The sequence below is a fragment of the Anas platyrhynchos genome, chromosome 21 (assembly GCF_047663525.1).
Source record: "Anas platyrhynchos isolate ZD024472 breed Pekin duck chromosome 21, IASCAAS_PekinDuck_T2T, whole genome shotgun sequence".
NCBI classification, from domain to species: domain Eukaryota; kingdom Metazoa; phylum Chordata; class Aves; order Anseriformes; family Anatidae; genus Anas; species Anas platyrhynchos.
Genome location: NC_092607.1, coordinates 9,269,606 through 9,290,664, shown reverse-complemented (window position 1 = coordinate 9,290,664; position 21,059 = coordinate 9,269,606). Strand labels below are relative to the sequence as shown.

The window sequence follows — 21,059 nt, the reverse complement described above, 5'->3', positions numbered from 1 at the left end:
CTACTACAGGCATATTTTATTAACACAGATTTAGGCAAGTAATATTCATAATCGCCAACCAAACCATTAGAACTCCAAATGTGAGTAACAAGTATGCTCTCAGCTGCCCTAAACCAAAGCTGAAGTTTTAGAAAATTGAAGACTTCTAGATACTTAGGTTGTGGACAGAATTAGATTGTTTTCTTTGTAAGTGAGTTTACAAGGGTTTCTGATACATGGCATATACATTTACGTTCAACTACATACCTGTTGGAGGTGTTATTGGTGGTCTTCCACGTTTTCGTTTAGTTTCTTTCACATTTTCCTGGGGACTCTTTACATTGTCATTCTCAGGCTTCTTCTCAATTTGTGTATCTACTGAATATTCCATATCATTCTCTGATATATTCTCTTTATCTTCTTTTCCATTCTTAGATATATTCTTCTCTGAGACCTTGCCTTTTTCTGAGATGACTATCAGTTTTCCTTCTTTATCAGATTGCTTAACCCTCTTCTCAGTCTTTAATGTCTTTTCATTCTTGTCTTTCTTGGCATTACCTGTTGCTTTCCTCTGTTCTTTAAATTTCTCCCGCTTTTCAGGAGATGATGGAATTTCATTACCTCTTTCTTTAGGCTTAGCATTACCCACAATATTCTATAATAAAGAGTGAAATATAAAAATTAACTTGCTGCAGCCTGAAAGTCCTCCCCCCACCTTTGTATTTAGCAGACTTGCACTTTTTCCAGCTTTTCAAATAAAGGCATATGTTCTGTTGTAACCCACAGATTAAAAACTTAAAAGGTAGTTGAACTGTTCAAAAACCAACAGAGCATGGACACGCTGCTTTAACAGGACAGTATAACTTATGCTGTTGAACTGTCAAAGGAATTAATCTGAGGCTCTCTCTGTCTTGGTTCTCATATGCAGGTTAGGGCCAGTAATCAACTCCATAGTTGTATGCCAGCTTGAGCAGTGCTACTTAAACTTTACCTAGGACACCAAGGGAGGAGTGGGAGTCAAGAGCACAGACAAGGACAAACATTTCAATCACCTGGATACAAGACCTGTCATCATATTTTAACAAAAGTGTCTCAAAATAAAACAGTATTTAGGTTGCCATCATCACTGCTATGAAATGCGTTAGGTAGAGTCATCTAAAAAGCAACTGACATCACCAACTTCAACATCTGCATGATGTTAAGTTCTACATGCTTGTATTTAAAAATGAAACAATCAAAAAACACTAAGGACTTTAAACTTCAAAAGCTTTATTAGTCCCCGTCCAGTATAAGCTACTGATAACATTCAATTCATTCATTTGCACTTTTCATTGTTCCATAACTGTGATATAGCAGCACAAACTCAGAAAGAACACCCCTGTATCAACAGTTCACTGTTACTGAACACCCTTTGCATGCTGCAATTGGGTTTCATCCCAACACCACATGGTGGGTGGATGCTGGTTACCTCCTTCCAATGCTCCTGCTACAGGCCATCCCCGAACACTTCTGCTCTGATCAACAGAAGCTTTCTAATTTTGAGCCTTGATCAGTAATTTACATCTGATCACATGTCAACACTGCTTTTAGTTTAACTTCCCTCTTCATGTTACCTAGTATCTTGAAGCATTAGCAAGAAACCAGACTCCTTTCCAGCCATAGCACAGCAAGGCACGAGGTCAGGAAGAGAAGACTAGAAAAAACTGAAGGCTGATTCAAACAAAAAGTTGAATACCACTTGAGAAAAAGAAAGCGGAACAGCTATTTTGAATTACACAAAATTCTGAGAACACACTTAAGTTTCAGTAATTCCTTGTACGATAATACAGCTTGCCTCTTCCCACCCCTATCTTCCTATCGGTACGTGGATTACATGAACTGGTGCCTTTTAAGATTGCCATTTCCAGATCACAGTCCTAAGAAACAATTCTGATACAATAAAATGGTGAACATAAACATCTGTTCCACCATCTATGACATGATTTCAATCATACTCAGCGGAGGTGATAAACAGTTTGGTTATTTTATTTTATTATTTTTTTTTATAACGTGAAAACAAATTGCTGTGCATATCAGAACAACAGCTAGACAAAAAGAAGAAATTCTGTCATCATCTCATGAAGAAAAAGCACTAGTACCTGAGCACTGCTTTAACCACTGCTTTAATTTCTTGCATAGATTCCTTGAATACCACAAATGTAGGAGAAGCTTCAATGGAAACCTCACATATCAGTTTAAAAACAAAAGCTCCGAAGCAAACAAAAAAAAATACCTCACTCAAAAAATAACCCTCAGACATTAGGTTTCATTAGTTGTGTTACTCACAGAACCATCTGATATGAATAAAAGAGGTACCACAACACAAACTATCTTAAACTGTTCTTAAACTTACTGTGTTTATGATTGTCTCTTGAATTAGCTCAGTTTTACTGAATTCTTAAAAGCTGTCTGTCCTTGCATGAATACTATCGCTCTGTGCAAGTTATAAGTATTTCACTATCGCTGTTCATGGAACATGTTATTCCTTCTTCAGAGGGAATTAAAGAAACAAAGGTAGTCATTATAGAAAAGAAGGCCAGTTCATGCAACTTCCTTCAGAAACCAGGTGGGCTTTTTTTGTTTGTTTAAAAACAGCTAAGACATGAGCTCCTTGCATCTTCATGGCTACAGCCTTTCCCTCTGTAGATCGAGACCACTCCATTCCACTGGCAGCATGCTGCTGCATTAGTGCTGCATCTGAATCCACACCTCAAGGAACTCACATTCACAACTGAGTCCTGAGCTCTCCAGCAGATCAACTGTTTAAGGACTTTATTAGAGCTCTGTTTACACGATCAGAAGTAAATCTTTCTATGCTTTGTTACGCTAAAGGACAGAACAAAATGTTCTGGTATAACTTATCTCTCAAGTTAAAAGAAAGCTTCCCAGACAGTGGTTAAAAGAAGCACTTATTCCTTGCAAAACCTATCTACAGCCATATAGAAACACAAGAAACCACCTACAGGAGATAAGAGACAAAATATTTTGTCCTTTTTATGAAGAATCTCTCTTCAGATCATTCATCTTCATGTATTTAAGGTTAAATATGGCAGAAATATTTCTCATGGCCGTGAAGGTAGTTCCCTTGTGAGTATGAGTCAACCCTGAATCAGGCGTAATTATTAGCATTTGAAAGCCTAAAGAGCACTTTGTGGCAAGTCTGAAATATTTTTTCCCAGTCTGGCAGATATACAAATCAAAAGACCAAGGAACAGAATCACAAAATTATGTAGGTTGGAAAACACCTCTAAAATCATTTATCTAGCATCGCCAAGTCTACCACTAGACCACGTCCCTAGGCACCACATCTACACGTCTTTTAAATACCATCAGGGATGGTGACTCAATGACATCCCTGGGCAGCCTGTTCCAATGCTTCACAACCCTTTCAGTGAAGACGTTTTTCCTAATATCCAACACCTAAACCTCCCCTGGTGCAACTTAAGGCCATTTCCTTTCATCCTATTGCTTGTTGCCTGGGAGAACAGACAGACCCTCATGTCGCCAAAGCAGTAGCATCTCTCTTCAGAGCAGTGATAGATTTAAATTCTGCTTATTAGTAGTTCATTATTGGAATCTGCACTTAGGGTTTGTGTTGAGGGAGAGATGCAATTTCTTTGTTCAAACTTGAGAGCACCAAAAAAAACAAAAGGAAAGGGCATAACTAAAAACACAGGCTACAACTACACCATAGAAACGTGTGGCAGGAAGGATCACAAAACCATTTTTTTGGTACAGGTTATTCTGAGGCACCCACTTAGAAGTTTCAACTTAGTTAAACAGGATCAGAATTTGTCACCCTTTCCTACAAAGCATCCACATGAAAACTGAATAGAAACAACTTCTTTCTTCTCACCATGAGCAGGACAAGATCTTTAAAATAGCCCACTAATACTTTCCATTGCTAGCTGAAGGTTGAACCCACAGAACAGAGCAGGTGAAAGGATAGTAGAACAGCCAAGCCTCAGAAGAAGAATGTGGTTAGGAAAAACATCTTTTGAAAGCTGTGAATGAAAGACTACTCGACAACTTCCTTAAAGGTCCCAAGATAATCTAGTAGTTACTCTGGGAATAAATAATCTCCCTTCACTTCAAAGTTCCCATCCCTTGGGAAAGTATATATAATCACAAAAGTCATCTCAAACTGTGTTCCAGTATCCCGCCACTAGTTTTAATATGTAAATTCTTAATCTGCCAAGGATTTTTAGACAAATTTTTGTCTAGAGACCGACTTCTTTAGTTCAAGAAGCGTATTCATGAGAACGTGAGCCTCAGAGTTTGTAGAACATGCCATGAAGATCTGCACACCCTTTCCAGTTTAATGGATTTCATTTCAAATGCGCTGTATTTTAGCAATAGAGAAGTTTCATTCATTTTGTACTTTATAGTTCAAACCTAGTTACTTGCACCAACTGTTTTAGAATATTAGAATGAACACACTACTTACCTGATCTTTGGAAAAAGCTTTGACATGAATGTTTTTGACAGTCTGAACTACACCATCATAAAATTTCACAGTGTATGTACCTAAAATTTGAAAACAAAGCAGACAGTATTAAAGATCAGAAGTTATTTAACAGAATATCCACTAACAGCTCCAATAATGAAGCTGGATAGTTTTTTCTCCTTGATCTTACAAGGTACAGTCAATGGAAAGAAAGCACAGCACAAAAACAAGTCTATACTAATTGATACTCAAAAAGAAGCATGACTATGCTTGTAAGTCTCTTTGTAAAGAGTTTCTGCAGCTATGACATCAGTTTTACTGTAACTACACACACCCCTTAGATTATAAATTTAGGAAGAAACAACTTTCTCCAAATATACACTTAAAGCAATTACTGACTAGATAACCCAGAAGGTTCTTTGTTCATAAGAAGGACAAAAGGCTACAGTAAGAGTTGATGACAGATTAAGATATGTAATTAAAAAAAAGTCCCAGTTGTTTTCTGTTTCTGTACTCTCTCCTCTTAACCAAAAAGGCACATAACTATAAATGTACTACTAAAAAGCACGACAAAAACATAAGTGAGTCCTTACCATCTTTGTTAACTGAAGTAACTTTGGCTGGATAGAAGCGACAGTCAGACCAGCATGCCAACACCTGATCATTTATATGAAAACCCTACAAGACAGTATTTAAAAGTGTTTTCATCTTAGAAATACAGAAATATACACCTTTATTAAAACATCAGAACAATTAGCTTTCCAGTATTTAAAATAAGCCCTAAAACTTATACAGCAGGCAATGAAACAACAGCACATCGGTTTCACATTCTCAAATATCCTTTATTTTCTACTTACTGCACAACCTTCTTCCTCATGTAATCCTTCTTTTCTTAACTGTATTTTCTCTAAGGGACGCAAATAAGGACTGTCCCAACAAAACCATTCATCATATCTATGGTTCCAGCGTTTGAAATGGATAAGCACTTTTCCTTCTTCATAATCAATTTCTTCAATATGAGCTGGATACCTGGACAGAACAGAGATTAAAATATTTCAGTTAAGAATGAATATGTCCCATATGCTTACTCTAACTACAGCATAAACATCACATGCAGATTGCTTTCTGCATGATCAAAAGCAAAATAGATGAAGACTGCTTGACCAGGTGTGGTGGGGATCCATGTTACTGTACCTAACAACCTTTAGTTTCTAAGTTCTCGGTATTATTTCACTTATTGCTTGTATAAGCAGTAAAAATGCTACAGATGACTTGGAGCTCAGTACAGAATGAATCCCAAAACTGAACAACATAAAAGCAAACACTGGTTACAGAAAGAGAAGACAACTGAGGAGTTTCTAGTCTGGGGTGGAAAACATAGCTAGATACCAGTAAGTCAAGAAAGCCTTCCCCATACCTAGAAATTTTACATGTACACAAAATTGATGGATTCAGCTCCCTCTTAACAACATCTGAAGGTCAATACAGTAACTTCTCCCAGAGATACCCATCAACATGTGTCATAAATTGCCTCTTCAGTTTAACTGCATAAGTCTAATGTAGACACTACACCCAATTTAAGTTCTGGGTTCTTAAAGTTAAATTCCATTTTCAAAGTCCTAGGAATTTCAAACAAGGCTCTTGGCATACTGAAAGCACAGGAATCAGCGAGAGGGCGCACAGTGATTTCTAATCAGGAAGACCTCAGTCTATGCATTTCTTTAATTGCATTGGTAATTTGCAACTTAAGTACGTATTTCAGAATCACAGCACATTTCACTATCCCAACTGAAGATAACATCCCAAATATTGAAATTTTCCCTCTGCAGTAATAGCACCAGAAGAAAACCTTTACTCATCAATGTTTTTATTCCAGATAACTGAAAACAAGACCCCACTAAATTCTGGAAAAAAGGCCTAAAGGAAAACAAAAACAAAAAAAACTCAAACCCAGAAGTATTCTTTACCTAATAAATCACACTTATAGATCACACTTAAGAAGACAGAATAAGGGGTAGGAGCATAAAAAAGTGGCATTTCAAAAGTATTAAGCTTAACACTAAAAATAAAACTAAAAAAAGAATGAATTGAGACTTAAAATACAATACAGAGTATTATTTTACAATCACATACGGACCAAAAGAATGGTTACCTACAACTGAAATCCTTCAGCAGATATGAGATGTTCATAACTTCTTCAAAGAGAGCTACAAATATCCCACACCAGAGACTTGCACTGCAGCCACAACCTAAGGCCCTGCCTAAAACCACATACCTCACCTCAAGCTTTGCCATTAGTCTGTTCCTGTATATTATCAGAACACATGCAGCAAAGGCTATGGAGGAGAAAGAAAATAGGACAGGAGATACTTAGGGTAGGGATACCTTTACCCCTTCCTTCCTACGAAGTAACTTCCCTTTTCTGGTGATGGCCAAGAGATATCGCATTTAAAGAATCACAGAATCATCTAGGTTGGAAGAGACCCCCAAGATCACCTGGTCCAACCTCTGACCTAACACTAACAAGTCCTCCACTAAACCATATCATTGAGCTCCACATCTAAACGTCTTTTAAAGACCTCCAGGGATGGTGACTCAACCACTTCCCTGGGCAGCCCATTCCAGTGCCTAACAACCCTTTCAGTAAAGAAGTTCTTCCTAACATCCAACTTAAACCTCCCCTGGTGCAATGTTAGCCCATTCCCCCTCGTCCTGTCACCAGGCATGTGGGAGAACAGACCAACCCCCACCTCACTATAGCATCCTTTAAGGTACCTGTAGAGAGCGATAAGGTCGCCCCTGAGCCTCCTATTCTCCAGGCTGCCCAAACCCAGCTTCCCTCAGCCATTCCTTGTAAGACTTGTTCTCCAGGCCCCTCACCAGCTTCGTCGCCCTTCTTTGGACCCGCTCAAGCACCTCCATGTCCTTCTTGTAGCGAGGGGCCCAAAACTGAACACAGTACTCGAGGTGCAGCCTCACCAGAGCCGAGTACAGGGGGACGATCACCTCCCTAGCCCTGCTGGCCACACTACTTCTTATACAAGCCAGGATGCTGTTGGCCTTCTTGGCCACCTGAGCACACTGCTGGCTCATATTCAGCTGACTATCCACCAATACTCCCAGGTCCTTCTCTGCCAGGCAGCTTTCCAACCACTCCTCTCCCAGCCTGTAGCTCTGCTTGGGGTTGTGCCCCAGGTGCAGGACCCGGCACTTGGCCTTGTTGAACTTGACACAGTTGGCCTCAGCCCATTGGTCCAGATAAACCCAGAACTGCTCAGGTTGATAAGGAAGAAAGATTCAAATCCTTCCACATATAAGAAAGTTCTATTAAAGGTAGCTTTCTCTTACATATCTCAGCAACTACAAAACACTCAGTAGAGGTAACTACAAAAAGCATTATCCAGTTCCCTGCACAGTACAGCAAAAATGAAGACAGGAATTTCCAGGTCCTCTCAATGAGAGACCAGCAGAAGGAAGTTCTTGCCTGAAGCTCATCCAGATCCTCAAAGATAAAGAGGGATACTGATAAAGAATGATCAAGAACAGACTTAAACTAATGATCTGTTCTACAAAGACATCCATCTCTGATAAACCCACGCAATCCACTAATTTTCTCCTGCAGGGGAGACGTGCCCACATGACAGGACTCAATGAACTATACAGTCCAAGACTATTCCCTTCTTCATACAGGGAAGGGAAGAACAGGATCCTTCACAAGAACTGCAATCTGGGAACTGCACACCAGTACCATACGCACCTATTCCATCTCACCTTCTAAAGACCCCCTGATAGGGGGGGAGACACTGATCTAGCAACAATAGCAGCAAAAACATACTTGACAGCAAGCCTCAATTTTTAGCCTGGCTGAGAGCCAGTGTGGGTGAACTGCAGTTCCTGGATAACATACAGGGAAGGCTGAACATCCTCCCTTTTTCAGGCAACCCCCATCAGTGAACAACAGTCAGTGCTCAACTGGAACACGGGATCTATTAGAAGCTCTGCTACATCTAGCTAGAAACTTCAACGGCGCTCCCCAACACAACCTTCCTTTCAGCTACGAAGCACCATGGCAATGCCTTGTGCCTGGAAACATTAAAGTGAAGTAAAAAAGTTCACAGGTTCTCAACAGCTCTGAACACTACACATGGACACTGCAAGCTTTCTTCCTCCAGCATTTATCCCCTAGCCTTCAAAGTGTTGTGCCTCCTGAAGTCCACACAAATATGCACAGAAGTGGTAGAAACAATACAGCACATGCCTTTTATGAACGTTGTAGGGATATCCAAAAAGCCTGTGAACTTACCATGGGACAGATGTAACTTAAGGAACTTGTTTAATCAGGAAAACACACTATGGAAGGATACGCAAAGTGAAAAGCCAACAGCTGAAGTCTGGACTACAAGGCATGAAAAGATCAGACTGCCAGGCATCCAGGTATGGGCCGTCCTCTCCCAAACCACAAAGGAAGCATGGCTCCATGGGCTTTCAGAGCAACTAACTGATTTGGGGCAAGAAATCACCAGCAGAGACTGATTTGAGTATTTACCCAACAACCTGTGAAAAACAAGCTGCAATCAGACAACTTCCTACGATTTATCAGGAGACTGAAACAGATGGCCTTCCAGATCAATTCAAAAGGAACCATGAGCTTGTATCTTTCAAGGTCTTATGCCTAATGAGCTAGCTAAACAGAAAGCAAGGGAAAACCACCAAGAATCACAAACTATGGGAATAAGTTTTGATAAGAACACCCAAGCAACACTCAAAATCTCAAAACAGCTCAACTCTTTATCAGACAGGGATTAGCAGTGACTGCCAACTTCAGACTACAGCTGTCAGAGCACAGCAAACAATATGAAAATAAGTTTCTTGTACGGACAAGTGTAAAGCCCTCCCATTTTCTTTGTAGGAGTATTTGGAAATTTAAAATCACAGTGCTGACTAGAAATACTTCCCTTCTCTCAGCACTGGAATAATTTGTATCCCTTCCCTTGGAATAATTTGTATCCCTTTCCTATATACTTAATTGCAAGTGCTGTAACACCCCTTTTTTCTTGGAGCTAGGAAAGGAGGAGCTTACTGTAGTCAAGACAACACAAAGAAGAACAGACACGTCTACAGGGACAACAGCTATGAGCTTCCATCCTTTCAGTAGTGGAACAAAATTCTGACAGCATGTACAATTAAACAATCTTTACCATAACAGGGCAGTAAAATTATCCTAGGAAGAGTAATCTTGATCTCAATACTCAAGAACCTCAACTAGAATCAAAAGTTTCATTATAACCATTATAACAGCTCAGCCAAGCCTTTAAAATAAGGCAAGCACCAAAGTACTCACTCTACTCTCTGGAGTTCAAGCCTAGAAGGTTACCCAGACAACCACCATCAGGAATTTAAGCACACATTCAATACACTGTGATCATTAAGATACACCAAAGCAACCTTTGAGATGCGATCTAAGTGACACAACATTCACTTTGCAGTCTGGCAAGGAGCAGCTGTTACACTGACTCCTCTGCTGGCATGTGCAAACTTTTTCTATTCAATAGGGCTGGGAGGCTGGCATCATATCCAAACACCGTGGAAGTCCTGAACTAGCATTCCAGGGTAAGAGTTGCTGCCATGAAAGGCAGGTAAATGAGGCTCTGATATGAAACACTTCCCAAAGCACTACTGCAATTTGAGAAGCGATACCGGCCCACTAATTGACTAGTGTGTTTGGTATTGAGCACAGAAATCAAAGGCAGCCCTCTGTTCAAAGAGGAGACCTCTGCCTATGTTTAAGTACCAAGATAGCAACAAAACAAAAAGCTTGGACCTCTGAAGATCTAGAAGGAGAAGAGATAGCATCTGGAAACAGAAAATTTTAGATCCACATAAAAGGAGTACATTGTAGCCATATCAGAGAGTGGTCCTGTTCATGCAGGAGCAGGTGAAAGTATCACAGAAAAATAGTCTGCTGTCCTCTACATTCCATACCTTCTATGAAAGAGATTGGACAGGTATCCCCAGTCTGTCGCTGCTAATGCTGCTAAGAGAAAATAAGCCCTCAGTTTTTAAAGGTTTTGGTTCATAACCCCTTAATACAGAAATATATGGAGATTACCAGTCAAGGAAACATGGACTTCCTGACCCAGGTTTCCAAAACTCAGCAAGCAAAGAAAAAAAAATCAAAACTAAGTTGCAGAACATGCAGAACATGCAGGTCAATTAAAATTAAGAGCTTTTAAAAAGTAAGTGTTTGGTTTTGGACACTTAGTATATACAAAATTCCAATTTAAGTCAAGGGATACGTGGAAAGTAGTGGGTGTTGAATTCCATCCCAGCCTGCCAACTTTTCCCATGTAAGCGCTACATACTCTGAGCCACTGTTGTTCTCCAAACACATCAGATAGGTAGTTACTAACCAGAATTTTTAGTCTTACTCAAATGTGATCTATATTACACTGTACCTCTAGTAAGCCTACACTACAGACAGGCTAAGAAACCTTTTTTGTAGGCTTGACAATTACTTCTCGCATAAACAAAGCTCAAGAATACAAAAGATACATGCAGATTCAGGCTGAAGCCTTACCTATGCAACTCTCAGTCACACAGGAAAGGCAACATAAAATATAACTTAATATTTGTGTTTCATATTCTTTCCATAAAGAGCTACATTTAACATTACCTAAACAGAAGGTTTGAAGTTGACTCAAACTTAGCCTAAATTGGCTCAGTTACCCCAAGTTAACTTTTAGGGCTTTTTTCCCCTCCTGCTGCAGTTGCTAAATCTTCCTCACAACTCGAGTCTGCAAGACAAGCTCTATAGCATTCCAAACTTAATAGCATTTCCCCATCCAGTTCATTAATTTGGTGGCTGACCACCCTCGGGCTATAACAATTTCAGACTTTAAATCCTACAACTTCTTAACAGCAACGGGAAAGAAAGCACTGAGGATCTACCTGGGGTACTCTATTCTTCAAAGGATTTATCTCTTCACAATGACTACTCTGTGTATAGCACAGAGTCAAAACGTGAACTGCAGAGTACCAGTCTGAAGCCCTGCTAGGTCTGTGTAGTCCTATTTCCCAGACATACAGCACTAGTACACGTTTTAAAAGGCCAGCACAACAGATCAGCATGTATTGCCCATTTTAAGCACTGGTATATAAACTGCTAGAAATTAACTACTTTCCTAAAAACAAACGACCAGGACTCTAAATACGGTATCAATATAAAATGTTTAATATATTAAAGACTTAGAGTTAATATAATATGAATGTTTTTAAAAATATACCAGTTTTTTAATCTGTCACGGGCTTCCAACTGGGCTCCCACCTCAAAGTTGATCCCTCTTCTATTCGGAGGATGTTTTGTCATTTTGTAAAATCAACACTGCTGATTTTATTCCCCTGAAAAATGCAATTAAATATCAATCACTAATCAAGACACATACAAAATAAACTTATGCACCATAACCCCCAAAAGCTAGATGTTAAGGGACCCTGGTATTTCTTGTTCACAGGAACCAGTGGGGACAATTACCTCTTAAACAGGAGTTCCCAAGCGATAGTGTGCAGAATCATTCAAGAAATGTGTTCAAAAGGATAGCTACCAGACAAGGAAAGATTGAAGCTCAAGCTTTGTCTGTCAGTCAATTAAGAACTCTGCAACCCAATGTTTATTCAAGACTGAGAGAAAAGTTTCATATTATTTCCCCCCTCCCCTTCCTGGTTTTAAGGAAAACAAGGAATCCAGTAAATAGGAAGTGGGCAAAAACATACGTAGTAACAATCTTTCAAAATCTACTATGTTAGTAAAACACTCTCAAATGCTACGTTACCTCATCACTACAAATGCAGGAGTTTAAAGAATCACACAGATACTTTAACCAACTTTAGAAACTGCCTAAACTGTTACCATATTTGTGTTTTCTTCCCTCTTCACCATTTTAACCAGAAAATCAAAAGTCTCTTAACACATGTTTCCAACAGATAAACATTTTAAGAAATCTTGCCAAAGGTACATTTTGAATAAAGCCTGATCAGGAGCTACTTCTCCCGAATTTTTGTCAGTCACTTCCCACAATTAGATACAAATTATGATCCATTCCTGTAGTCTTTAAGCTCACAAGATCCAAAAATTGGAGTATGCTTTGTAGCCTACAGTAAGAAGCCATTACAGAATATCACAGACTGGTTTGGGTTGGAAGGAGCCCTAAAGCCCACCCAGCCCCAACCCTTGCCATGGGCAGGGGCCCCTGCCCCCAGCCCAGCCCGCCCCCAGCCCCATCCAGCCTGGCCTTGGGCACTGCCAGGGATGGGGCAGCCACAGCTCCTCTGGGCAACCTGGACAGGGCCATCAGGCAAACCTAAACCACCCTCAGAGGGAAGAATCTCCTCCTGTATCTTGAGGATTCAAATAAAGGTGCATAAAATGGATGCAAACTAAATTTAAAAAAAAAACCAACAACTGTCATGCTACAAGAATGAGTAGACATGCACAGGCAACTGAAGTAAGCAGTAGCACTTTCTTTCACAGAATAGATTAACAGCAATGGCATCTGCTGAGCTGCACCTCTAAAAAGATTAACATTATTTTATGAAGAACTACTCAAAGTTCAAATGTGGTTTGGAAACCAAAAGTCTTAAAGAAAGTCATAAAGCTTCTATTGCAGAGAAAAGCTATTCCACTGACATACTTTCTATACCAGACCATTTGTCACAGGAGGGCCATATAGGCACCCCCACAACCTCAAGCAACACAAGCACATTACAAAGAAACTGCTCTACCAAAAGATTACCTGTTCTCTTCCTCTGAAGCACAGCTTTATACCTACCTTCTCTACTATTAAAACAACATGCAAAGGTATAGGGGAAAAAAAAAAAAAACTGCTATTGGCAGCACGCTCAATTCACTACACAGTGATTCATTGACACTACCTGCAAGGTATTTCAGCCACCTAGGAACTGAGAATCACTGCAAGTTACTTCTCTTGAGTATCTGATAAACAGCTGACTAGCTCAGCATGGCTCTGAATCAGTCCAGGAACCAGAACCAGTGCTGTCTTACATGGCTAGACATTTGGGTGTGTGGGTGTTACCTTCCAGCTCCATAGCTTTTAATTAGAAAAGGGAAGGGGAAAGGAAATTAAAGAAAACTGGGGGGTTACATTCTGAAGAAAAAATACTAAGAATATAAAAAAAATCCCACCAACAATTAATGCTATTCTGAAAATCTAAGAAGTAACTGAAATTTTTTTTTTTTTAAACAGCTTATCCACCTACACCTCAAAACAAACATCCTGTACTTCCTCCACAGATCTACATCAATGAAATATCACTTTCTGGCATTAGCAACAGAATTCGATGCCTCCCAACACAAAGTAGACACACGTGTTGCTTAATGCTTGTAACTTGGGGCTGCAAGTTGACTCTTGTCCAAGTAAACTTGCTTTCCATCTCACTGATAGGAACACGCAAAGACCAAGTACTCCTAATGCCACAAGTACACTGATGAAGCTCTACAGGGGACCCCCCCTCAGGAAAAGCTGCAAGGCACTCATTCCAGTTCTCCTGCAAGAGGAGCATACCAGCCTCGCGACTTCAGTGGCAGTATCTGGTACAATAGGGCTTCTACACATAAACGTCAGCAACTTTGTCAAGGAAGGTTTCAGTTAAATATCAAAATAAAAAGAATTAAAGAGCATCACAACAAGAGGGAAATCTGAAAAAAACAGCAGAAGTCATTTAATTTTACTTAGAGGGGCTGCAGGTCCTCTAAAACTGAACTTTCCTCCTCACAGCTGGTCAGCTGAACACCACCATTTGTTAGAGCACACACTTCCTACCCCTCAGCCAAGCCTGTTACAAGGCAACTGATCAGGAAGTTAAACAAGAGCAGAAAATTTAGGGAAAATACCACCCACATCACCACCCCTTCCCCATGTTCTTCCTTCTTCTCCCCTTCCACATTGTGAAATTTGGGGTCCTTCGAGTTCTCGCATCCCTCTGATCCTGTTATCTCAATCCAGCAGTCCCTATGCTCACATGCCCTGCAAACCAGGCTGTCTTCTTCACTTGCAGTTCGTTTCAGGAACTGCTTCCTCCAGCAGATATACACTTGGCAGAACATTACAAAACACAGCTAAGTCAGCAGAGAAGCTCAACAGTCCTACGCTTAAATGTACAGCCCTACAGAAAGGCTGAAAGCAGATGATAAAACTTTCACTGGGAGGCATGACATAGCTCTTTGTGAACAGGGCCATCAGGCAAACCCAAACCCCTCCACGTTGCACCAGCATGACCTTGACCTTCTGGAGTACCTCACTGCTCAGAGAGACAACACTGAGCAGTGTTTTTCCTCCGCTTCATGGTTCATATCTTAGATTCTCTGTCCAATTCTGCAATAACTACCTAAAAAACTTTAAACTATACCAGAACAGATTATTAAAAACAACTGCAGACAGTGTCTAGCAGAAAATTAATTTATAGTGACTTGGCAACTAAAACAAGACATGGGCAGACCTTTCACTTTGGTAACTCCAGGAATCCATCTTCCTCAAGTGTTCGAGACCACAAGAAAAGCAAGCGGTGGTTACTACATCTACCCCCAAAGCTGAAAGTCTTCTCTCTAAACCTTCTTATTCCACTATGAAAATCAGGAGCATTTCAGAAACCGCTACTCTAGAACTTGGACAAGTTGCTAGTTTCAACAGAACGCATTTCCAAATCTGTGTGAGTAGAAGCACACACTTCTGGTGTTTAGAAGAGAGATCCTTACCTTCCCCGTACGAGTCAGGGTGAAGCAATTTAGATTTAAAAGACTATTCAAATACTTACAGGTACCAATTAGGAAGGTACATTTATATGTAAGGACAACACAGAGAAGAATACACTTAAATTAATAGATCCCTTTGGGAATCATGATTTTTTTTTTTTTTTGTCTTTCAGAACAAGTCTTCTGCTCCACTAAACAGGTCCTGCATACTCTCAGCTGTAGCATTTCCTACTCTCTTCAGTTTTAAGCTCCCATGAGTGCTTAGCCCCAAATCTGGAGCATCAGTAAGTTTTGATAGAAGAAGGTTCCTCTAGAAATTGTTTCATATTGTCATGTAAAATGTAACTGAGCAATTATGGCAGAGTCACTAATACCAGCCTCTTATTTTCTCTCTGAAAACTGCAGAATCACTGCAGTCTTTTCCAAAACCTTAGCTACCTTTGCAAACAATGTCTTCCAAATCACTCGTGACTATGACCGAAACATTCCCTACAATCACACCAAAACAAAACCCTGCCTTTAAACCACTTCCACTTCTAAACTGAGTATTACTTCAGTATTTCATCAGCAGCTTAGAAGGCAAATTCGCTCCCACAGTTCAGCCTTATTATCTTTGTACTTTAACAGTGCCAAACCAGGGATCTCCTTCTACCCTCCTAGCACAGCCCAATTCACAAAAAACGAGGAACTTGATGAATAACCATACTTCTCTGGCTTCATAAAGGAGCGTGGTTAGCTTTGCCAGATTGCATTAAAACAGTAATACTTAAACACTCAGTACAAAACAGTATTAAGTTTTATTTGGAGTGGTAAGCTTGCTGTCCAATTCCAACAGGCATTCTACATTACCGGTGGTTCCATAGGACTACAGAAAAGAGGAGGCAGGGTAGGTAGAAAAGGTATCAGTTTAACAAAAAGCACTTGAGAAACTGGGGAGTGAAAGGAACCAACAAGAGGTTGTCCTGTGTTCTCTGGAGATGCAGTACAAGCATAACTCAAAGCTGGACTTCTAAACCTAGCCCCAAGACTTGAAATATAGGTCCTATACAAGCAACAGAAAACCCAAATGTATTTTGCTTCCTTTACATATAGCAGTATAAGCAGTTTCTATGCTAAGACAGGATAAGAGTAGATTCCACAAAGCATAAGCTGACTCTGCCATTCACTCCAGCGCTAGACAGCATAACAACACTGCTAGCACATCTAAATGCACATTCTGAAACTGCCAAGGACCAAGTCCAACCACATTTTGCATATACGGTTTTTACTGCTCAGCAAGAATTACTTTTGACCTCTTATTTATACCATCTGCATACATCACACCAGCCCTTGCATCAGTGGTAAAACAAGGGAAGCCTCACCCAGTTCACCCCCTACAATATGCATGCCCCCATCAGGGATGGTCAATCCAGAGAAGTCCATGGTCCCCACCACAATCGAAGACCTTGCAAGTGGATGACCACAGCCATGCTGTGCTGAAACCACAAACCTGCAGATGAGAAAAGGTAATGGCCGTATCAGACTGCAAGACAGTACTTACAGACACCATTTATATTATACAATACCAATGGCATCTTATGGAGACTAAGCATAAGAATCTCACTAACGTTTAACCACCATTTTTGAGAACTATTTTGGCACTGACTGGGTAGGCTGATTACAACAGACTTTTTTTCTTTGCCTGTGCCATGCCTAACAAGTTTTGCCTAGAGCTTCAGTGCTACTGTAAAGTATGCCTCACCGTATTTTATCCTAAACTTAGAAAACAGTTCCTGTACCAGGTATTAATCTAAGGAATCCTCTGGTTCTGCTTCATATTTTGTTTGTACACACCATTTCACAGCAAGATGAGAAAGTTTCAGGACATAACTTACAGGAGAGATGCTTGTCACTGTTTTTTTCAAACACAATGCTGCAGATATTCAATCAAGTTCTTTTTTATTTTCTTCTGTTCTTTTAATGCAATAGGAGCAAAACCAGGAAAAAATCTGGACTAAACATGAAGACTATTAGACATCGCAACAAATTCCCAAGAACACTAACATCTCAGTTTTTCTATCCCAAAGACACTCCAAACAAGACACCGCACTACAAGTAGCTGTACTGCGGTACACCTTGCAGTATTTTCAGCTAGATCTTAACCAATACTTACTTCTTGCTTTAGAAGTTTGCCAGACTCAATCAACAACACAGAAAATAAACTGCAACACAACACCTAAACTGGATCCTGAACTGACACGTGCAACTTCTGTAATACTGTATAGCTAACTCCTTAACACCAAAAACATTCACTCAAAGCATAAAACTTAGTATTTTATTTCAGACATACTTCTAGTTTACAAATGTAGACTAACAGACACCAGTAGAAAACCTACATTTACCCTCTTCTCTACACAGAGAAGCCAAGATTTACTCGAAGCACTCAGTGACAAAAGTGAAGGGATGTTAGCAAACAAACTACCCTTCCTGGGTCAAGATCCTCATGTTCTCCCTAAGACAGCGAGAATGCCATTTTCATCCTATCAACAGTATCACATACAACTACGCTGCCGATTCAAATTGGTGATGAGACCAACACGGAAGCAGATATTATGAACACAGGCACCTCAAAAAAAGAGGAAAACATTTTTTTCTGTAACGAAGCCTATTTAGATTACCAAGTGCAATTAAAGAAATAAGTACTCAATACTGAAAAGAATGTTTTCAGTCATTTTTATCTCCCACTTAACTATTCTGGTTTCTTCTTTTTTTTTTTTCCTCCTTGTAACACACTAATGATAAAAGAAACACACGCACACTGAACAAGCAAAAAGATTTTGGAAAAGAGCTTAAGCCACATGAAATAAAGCAAATTTTTCCTAAATAAAACAAACTGCATTTAAGAAGAACTACTTTAACCAAACTGCTGTTTTTTCCTTCATCTGAAAGTCTGCAATGCCTGTTTTAAGAGTACCAGAGTTAGATTTATAGGAATATGATCAACAGTGCCTTTGCAAGAATTAAGAAAAACATGAATTTAAAACAAAACTGTAAAAGATTAAAGAAAGAGAAGCTACATTTAAGAAAATTGGAAATCCATTATTATACTCACCAAGAAGAAACACGTTGCTTATTTGGCCACGAACATTCCAAACACTGCTGTACAACTATAGAAAATGAAAAAAATACTCATGAATTCTGAGACAAACAGTACTTCAGAGATCAAAAAAGTATTTCCTCTACAGAGAATCATACAGTATTACCTCTGGAATATCAACTTAATCTGAAAATACTACAATACAGAGGGTCACCAGGCTGCTGTGATCCAAATTATAGATGAACTATAAGGTCCTTACAGACATTCCACTCTCCTCTCCCCCCCCCCCCGAGTACCCTGATCAAATTTCTCCATCATTTATCCTTCAAGAACTAGAAGCCACCAGTAACTTCATTGTTATTGCTTCTTTCTGCACCAGGTATTTCAGAATAACTCCATAAAGTAAGCGAGTAGACAGTATATAAAACTTTGTATGTGCAACTAACTTAACATTCAAGCTGCATATGTTTGAATAAATTATTAACAATTTAAACCTACCATGTAGTCAGAACTGCACTTAAAGAAAATTACAGAATATCTTCAGTTTTATCACACACATTGAGAACGTACAGCCCTAGACAAAACACCAGGCTAAATGTCCAGCAGAGAGGATCACAATCTGTGCTCACCATCTCTTCCAAAAGACTGCCAAATACAAAACAAGTTCCTACTGGTGGTTTTCTTCCTTTTATCTCATTTAAAAAAGATTTTAAGTGCCACTTTTCCAGCTAATCACTATTTGGCAGGTAAGATTTTAAAACAAGTGTATCTGAAGCAGAGACTTGAGTACAACTACTCTACCCCAAACCCCTCTTTTCTTCCCATGAGTTCAATGACAACTACTACTGAGAGAAGCCCAGAAATGTCACTGTACCAATTACATTCTTATTGCCTAAACTTTCTTTAACTCTGAGGATGGAAGCTTAAAAAAAGCTTCAATTCTGAGATGTCCAAATATGAGAAGCAGCCCACAAACAAAGCCAAGACTGCCAGATCTGAGTCAAAGGGTCAACATGCCTGAGCACTCTCAATTTGGAAGCACATCAAAATTCTTTTACCAAATAATTACAGCAAACTGGGATTCATAAAAGTCATTATGTCTGATGTAATACAATTTATACTCATACTGGTGGATTTCTGCTGCAAAACTTTGTATCTTAGAGTTTCTTAAGAAGTGATCTTTTAGTACGGGTAATTTGAAAAACAATCAAACTCCTATCCGCAATAAAAGCCTTCAACTAGTTCAAATAACATACTATAATAAGCATGGATTTTCAGATATAGCATAAAACTTGTGTTTTCTTAATATTTCAGGTGTGTGTATATATATATATATATATACACACACAAAAAAAAATATTTAGAAGAAATTCTGACTACTACTTCAAAAAAGCAGCCTAAAAAAATCAAGGGAAAAAAAAGACTGATGTGAAACAATTCTGTCATTGAATAAATCCAGCAACTTAAGATTCTTAAAATCTCTCTGATTTTAGATCTTAGTTAAGAAAGATTAAGTTCAGTGTGAAGGAAATTTTAAGGTGTAAATTAATCTATCAAACAGCAAGAACTCTCTCCTGAGTTCAAATGTTTAAAAACTAAAAGACCTGCAGACTGCTCAAGCAAGCTGAATCATTTCCTACGAAAAACTTCTCTAAATCACCACAAAGTTCATCACATCAATCCATGCTGCAATGAGCATGCCACGCATGTATAGCTAAGTAAACAAACTCAAGCTAAGATGACCAAATGCAGTCCTCTTCCTTTAACAGACATCCTCTGTCGAATAAATCACATCCATCACATGGCATACGGATGTGCATTTTCGTCATGTGCAAAGTAAACAAAGAGATTCTCCAAGAACATTTTCTTCATCTACAAATCTTCTCCAAGTCAATATTTGCAAAGCTTCTCCAAAGAGCAAGAGTTTGGTAGAAACAAGCTACAGCAACCTGAATTGTTCTAATTTAGTCTGCAGATTGGGCACCTCAACACAATTTCTCCTGTTTATCTACCTGAGGTTGCATAACACCACTTCATGATGCTGAATGCACTGAGTATATAACCATCTCCAAGAAAATATTTTTGCCCTGCCTAATGGCTAACTGTGGGCTTACAGAGCCTTTGCCAATCAAGAAAGGTATATAAAAGAAGTAGACCATTTCTTATTCCCATTCTATACTCCCTCAAAAGCAATAGAAAAACAACCACAACACACTAAGTTCCTTGTGCATCCTTCAGATCCCTGGAAAAGGTGCCAACTGTTTGCCGAGCTTCCTTGAGATGCAGATGAGGAAACGAACAACACTTGGGCTCAAAAACTCATGTGGCAAACTCATTATTGTGCAAAGACAGCAGATTTCTTCTTAAAAAGAATATACCTTTAAAAAAAATAACAGCAGGGCTAAAGGACGTGACTTCAATTTGCCTATGTATTTTCTGCTTGCTTTCATGACCTCCAGTACTGAGTCCAATACTATTTCATACTCTGAGGGAAACAGTTGCCAACTTTTAAGTGCTAAGGTGGCATTGAAGTATTACCATCTACATCACTTCTAAAAGCACCATCTTGGTATTCAAGAAGAATCCACATTTGAGAGAGAAAATACTTAAGGTGGTACTTACAACTTCAGGTAGTAGATTGACCAACTCCTTATTTGTGACCTGATGTCCAGCTCCTGGCTTTGAGGTCACTCTGGATGTCCCAGTGACACCCTGTATATTTACAGGTTATTGTTGAACCTAAGATTTTTCTT

At 39.3% G+C, this 21,059-nt stretch overlaps 1 protein-coding gene across 12 annotated transcripts in view; it reads right to left on the bottom strand.

The window, feature by feature from the left end:
- PHF20 (PHD finger protein 20) overlaps positions 1 to 21,059 on the bottom strand; it is a 73,749-nt gene that overhangs the window by 48,719 nt on the left and 3,971 nt on the right. For 6 of the 12 annotated variants that reach the window (XM_027472712.3, XM_027472710.3, XM_027472716.3 and 3 more), the window contains exons 4-9: positions 18,322 to 18,376; positions 11,749 to 11,863; positions 5,323 to 5,494; positions 5,059 to 5,143; positions 4,466 to 4,545; positions 247 to 634 (exon numbers count right to left, since the gene is read on the bottom strand). In XM_027472712.3, coding sequence (XP_027328513.1) covers positions 247 to 634; positions 4,466 to 4,545; positions 5,059 to 5,143; positions 5,323 to 5,494; positions 11,749 to 11,831 — 808 coding nt within the window. In that variant the 5' untranslated portion in view covers positions 11,832 to 11,863; positions 18,322 to 18,376. Of the gene's footprint in view, positions 1 to 246; positions 635 to 4,465; positions 4,546 to 5,058; positions 5,144 to 5,322; positions 5,495 to 11,748; positions 11,864 to 16,591; positions 16,720 to 18,321; positions 18,377 to 20,928; positions 21,019 to 21,059 lie in introns of those variants that run through there. The other 6 variants (XM_027472713.3, XM_027472711.3, XM_072026702.1 and 3 more) reach the window with 5 other exon arrangements.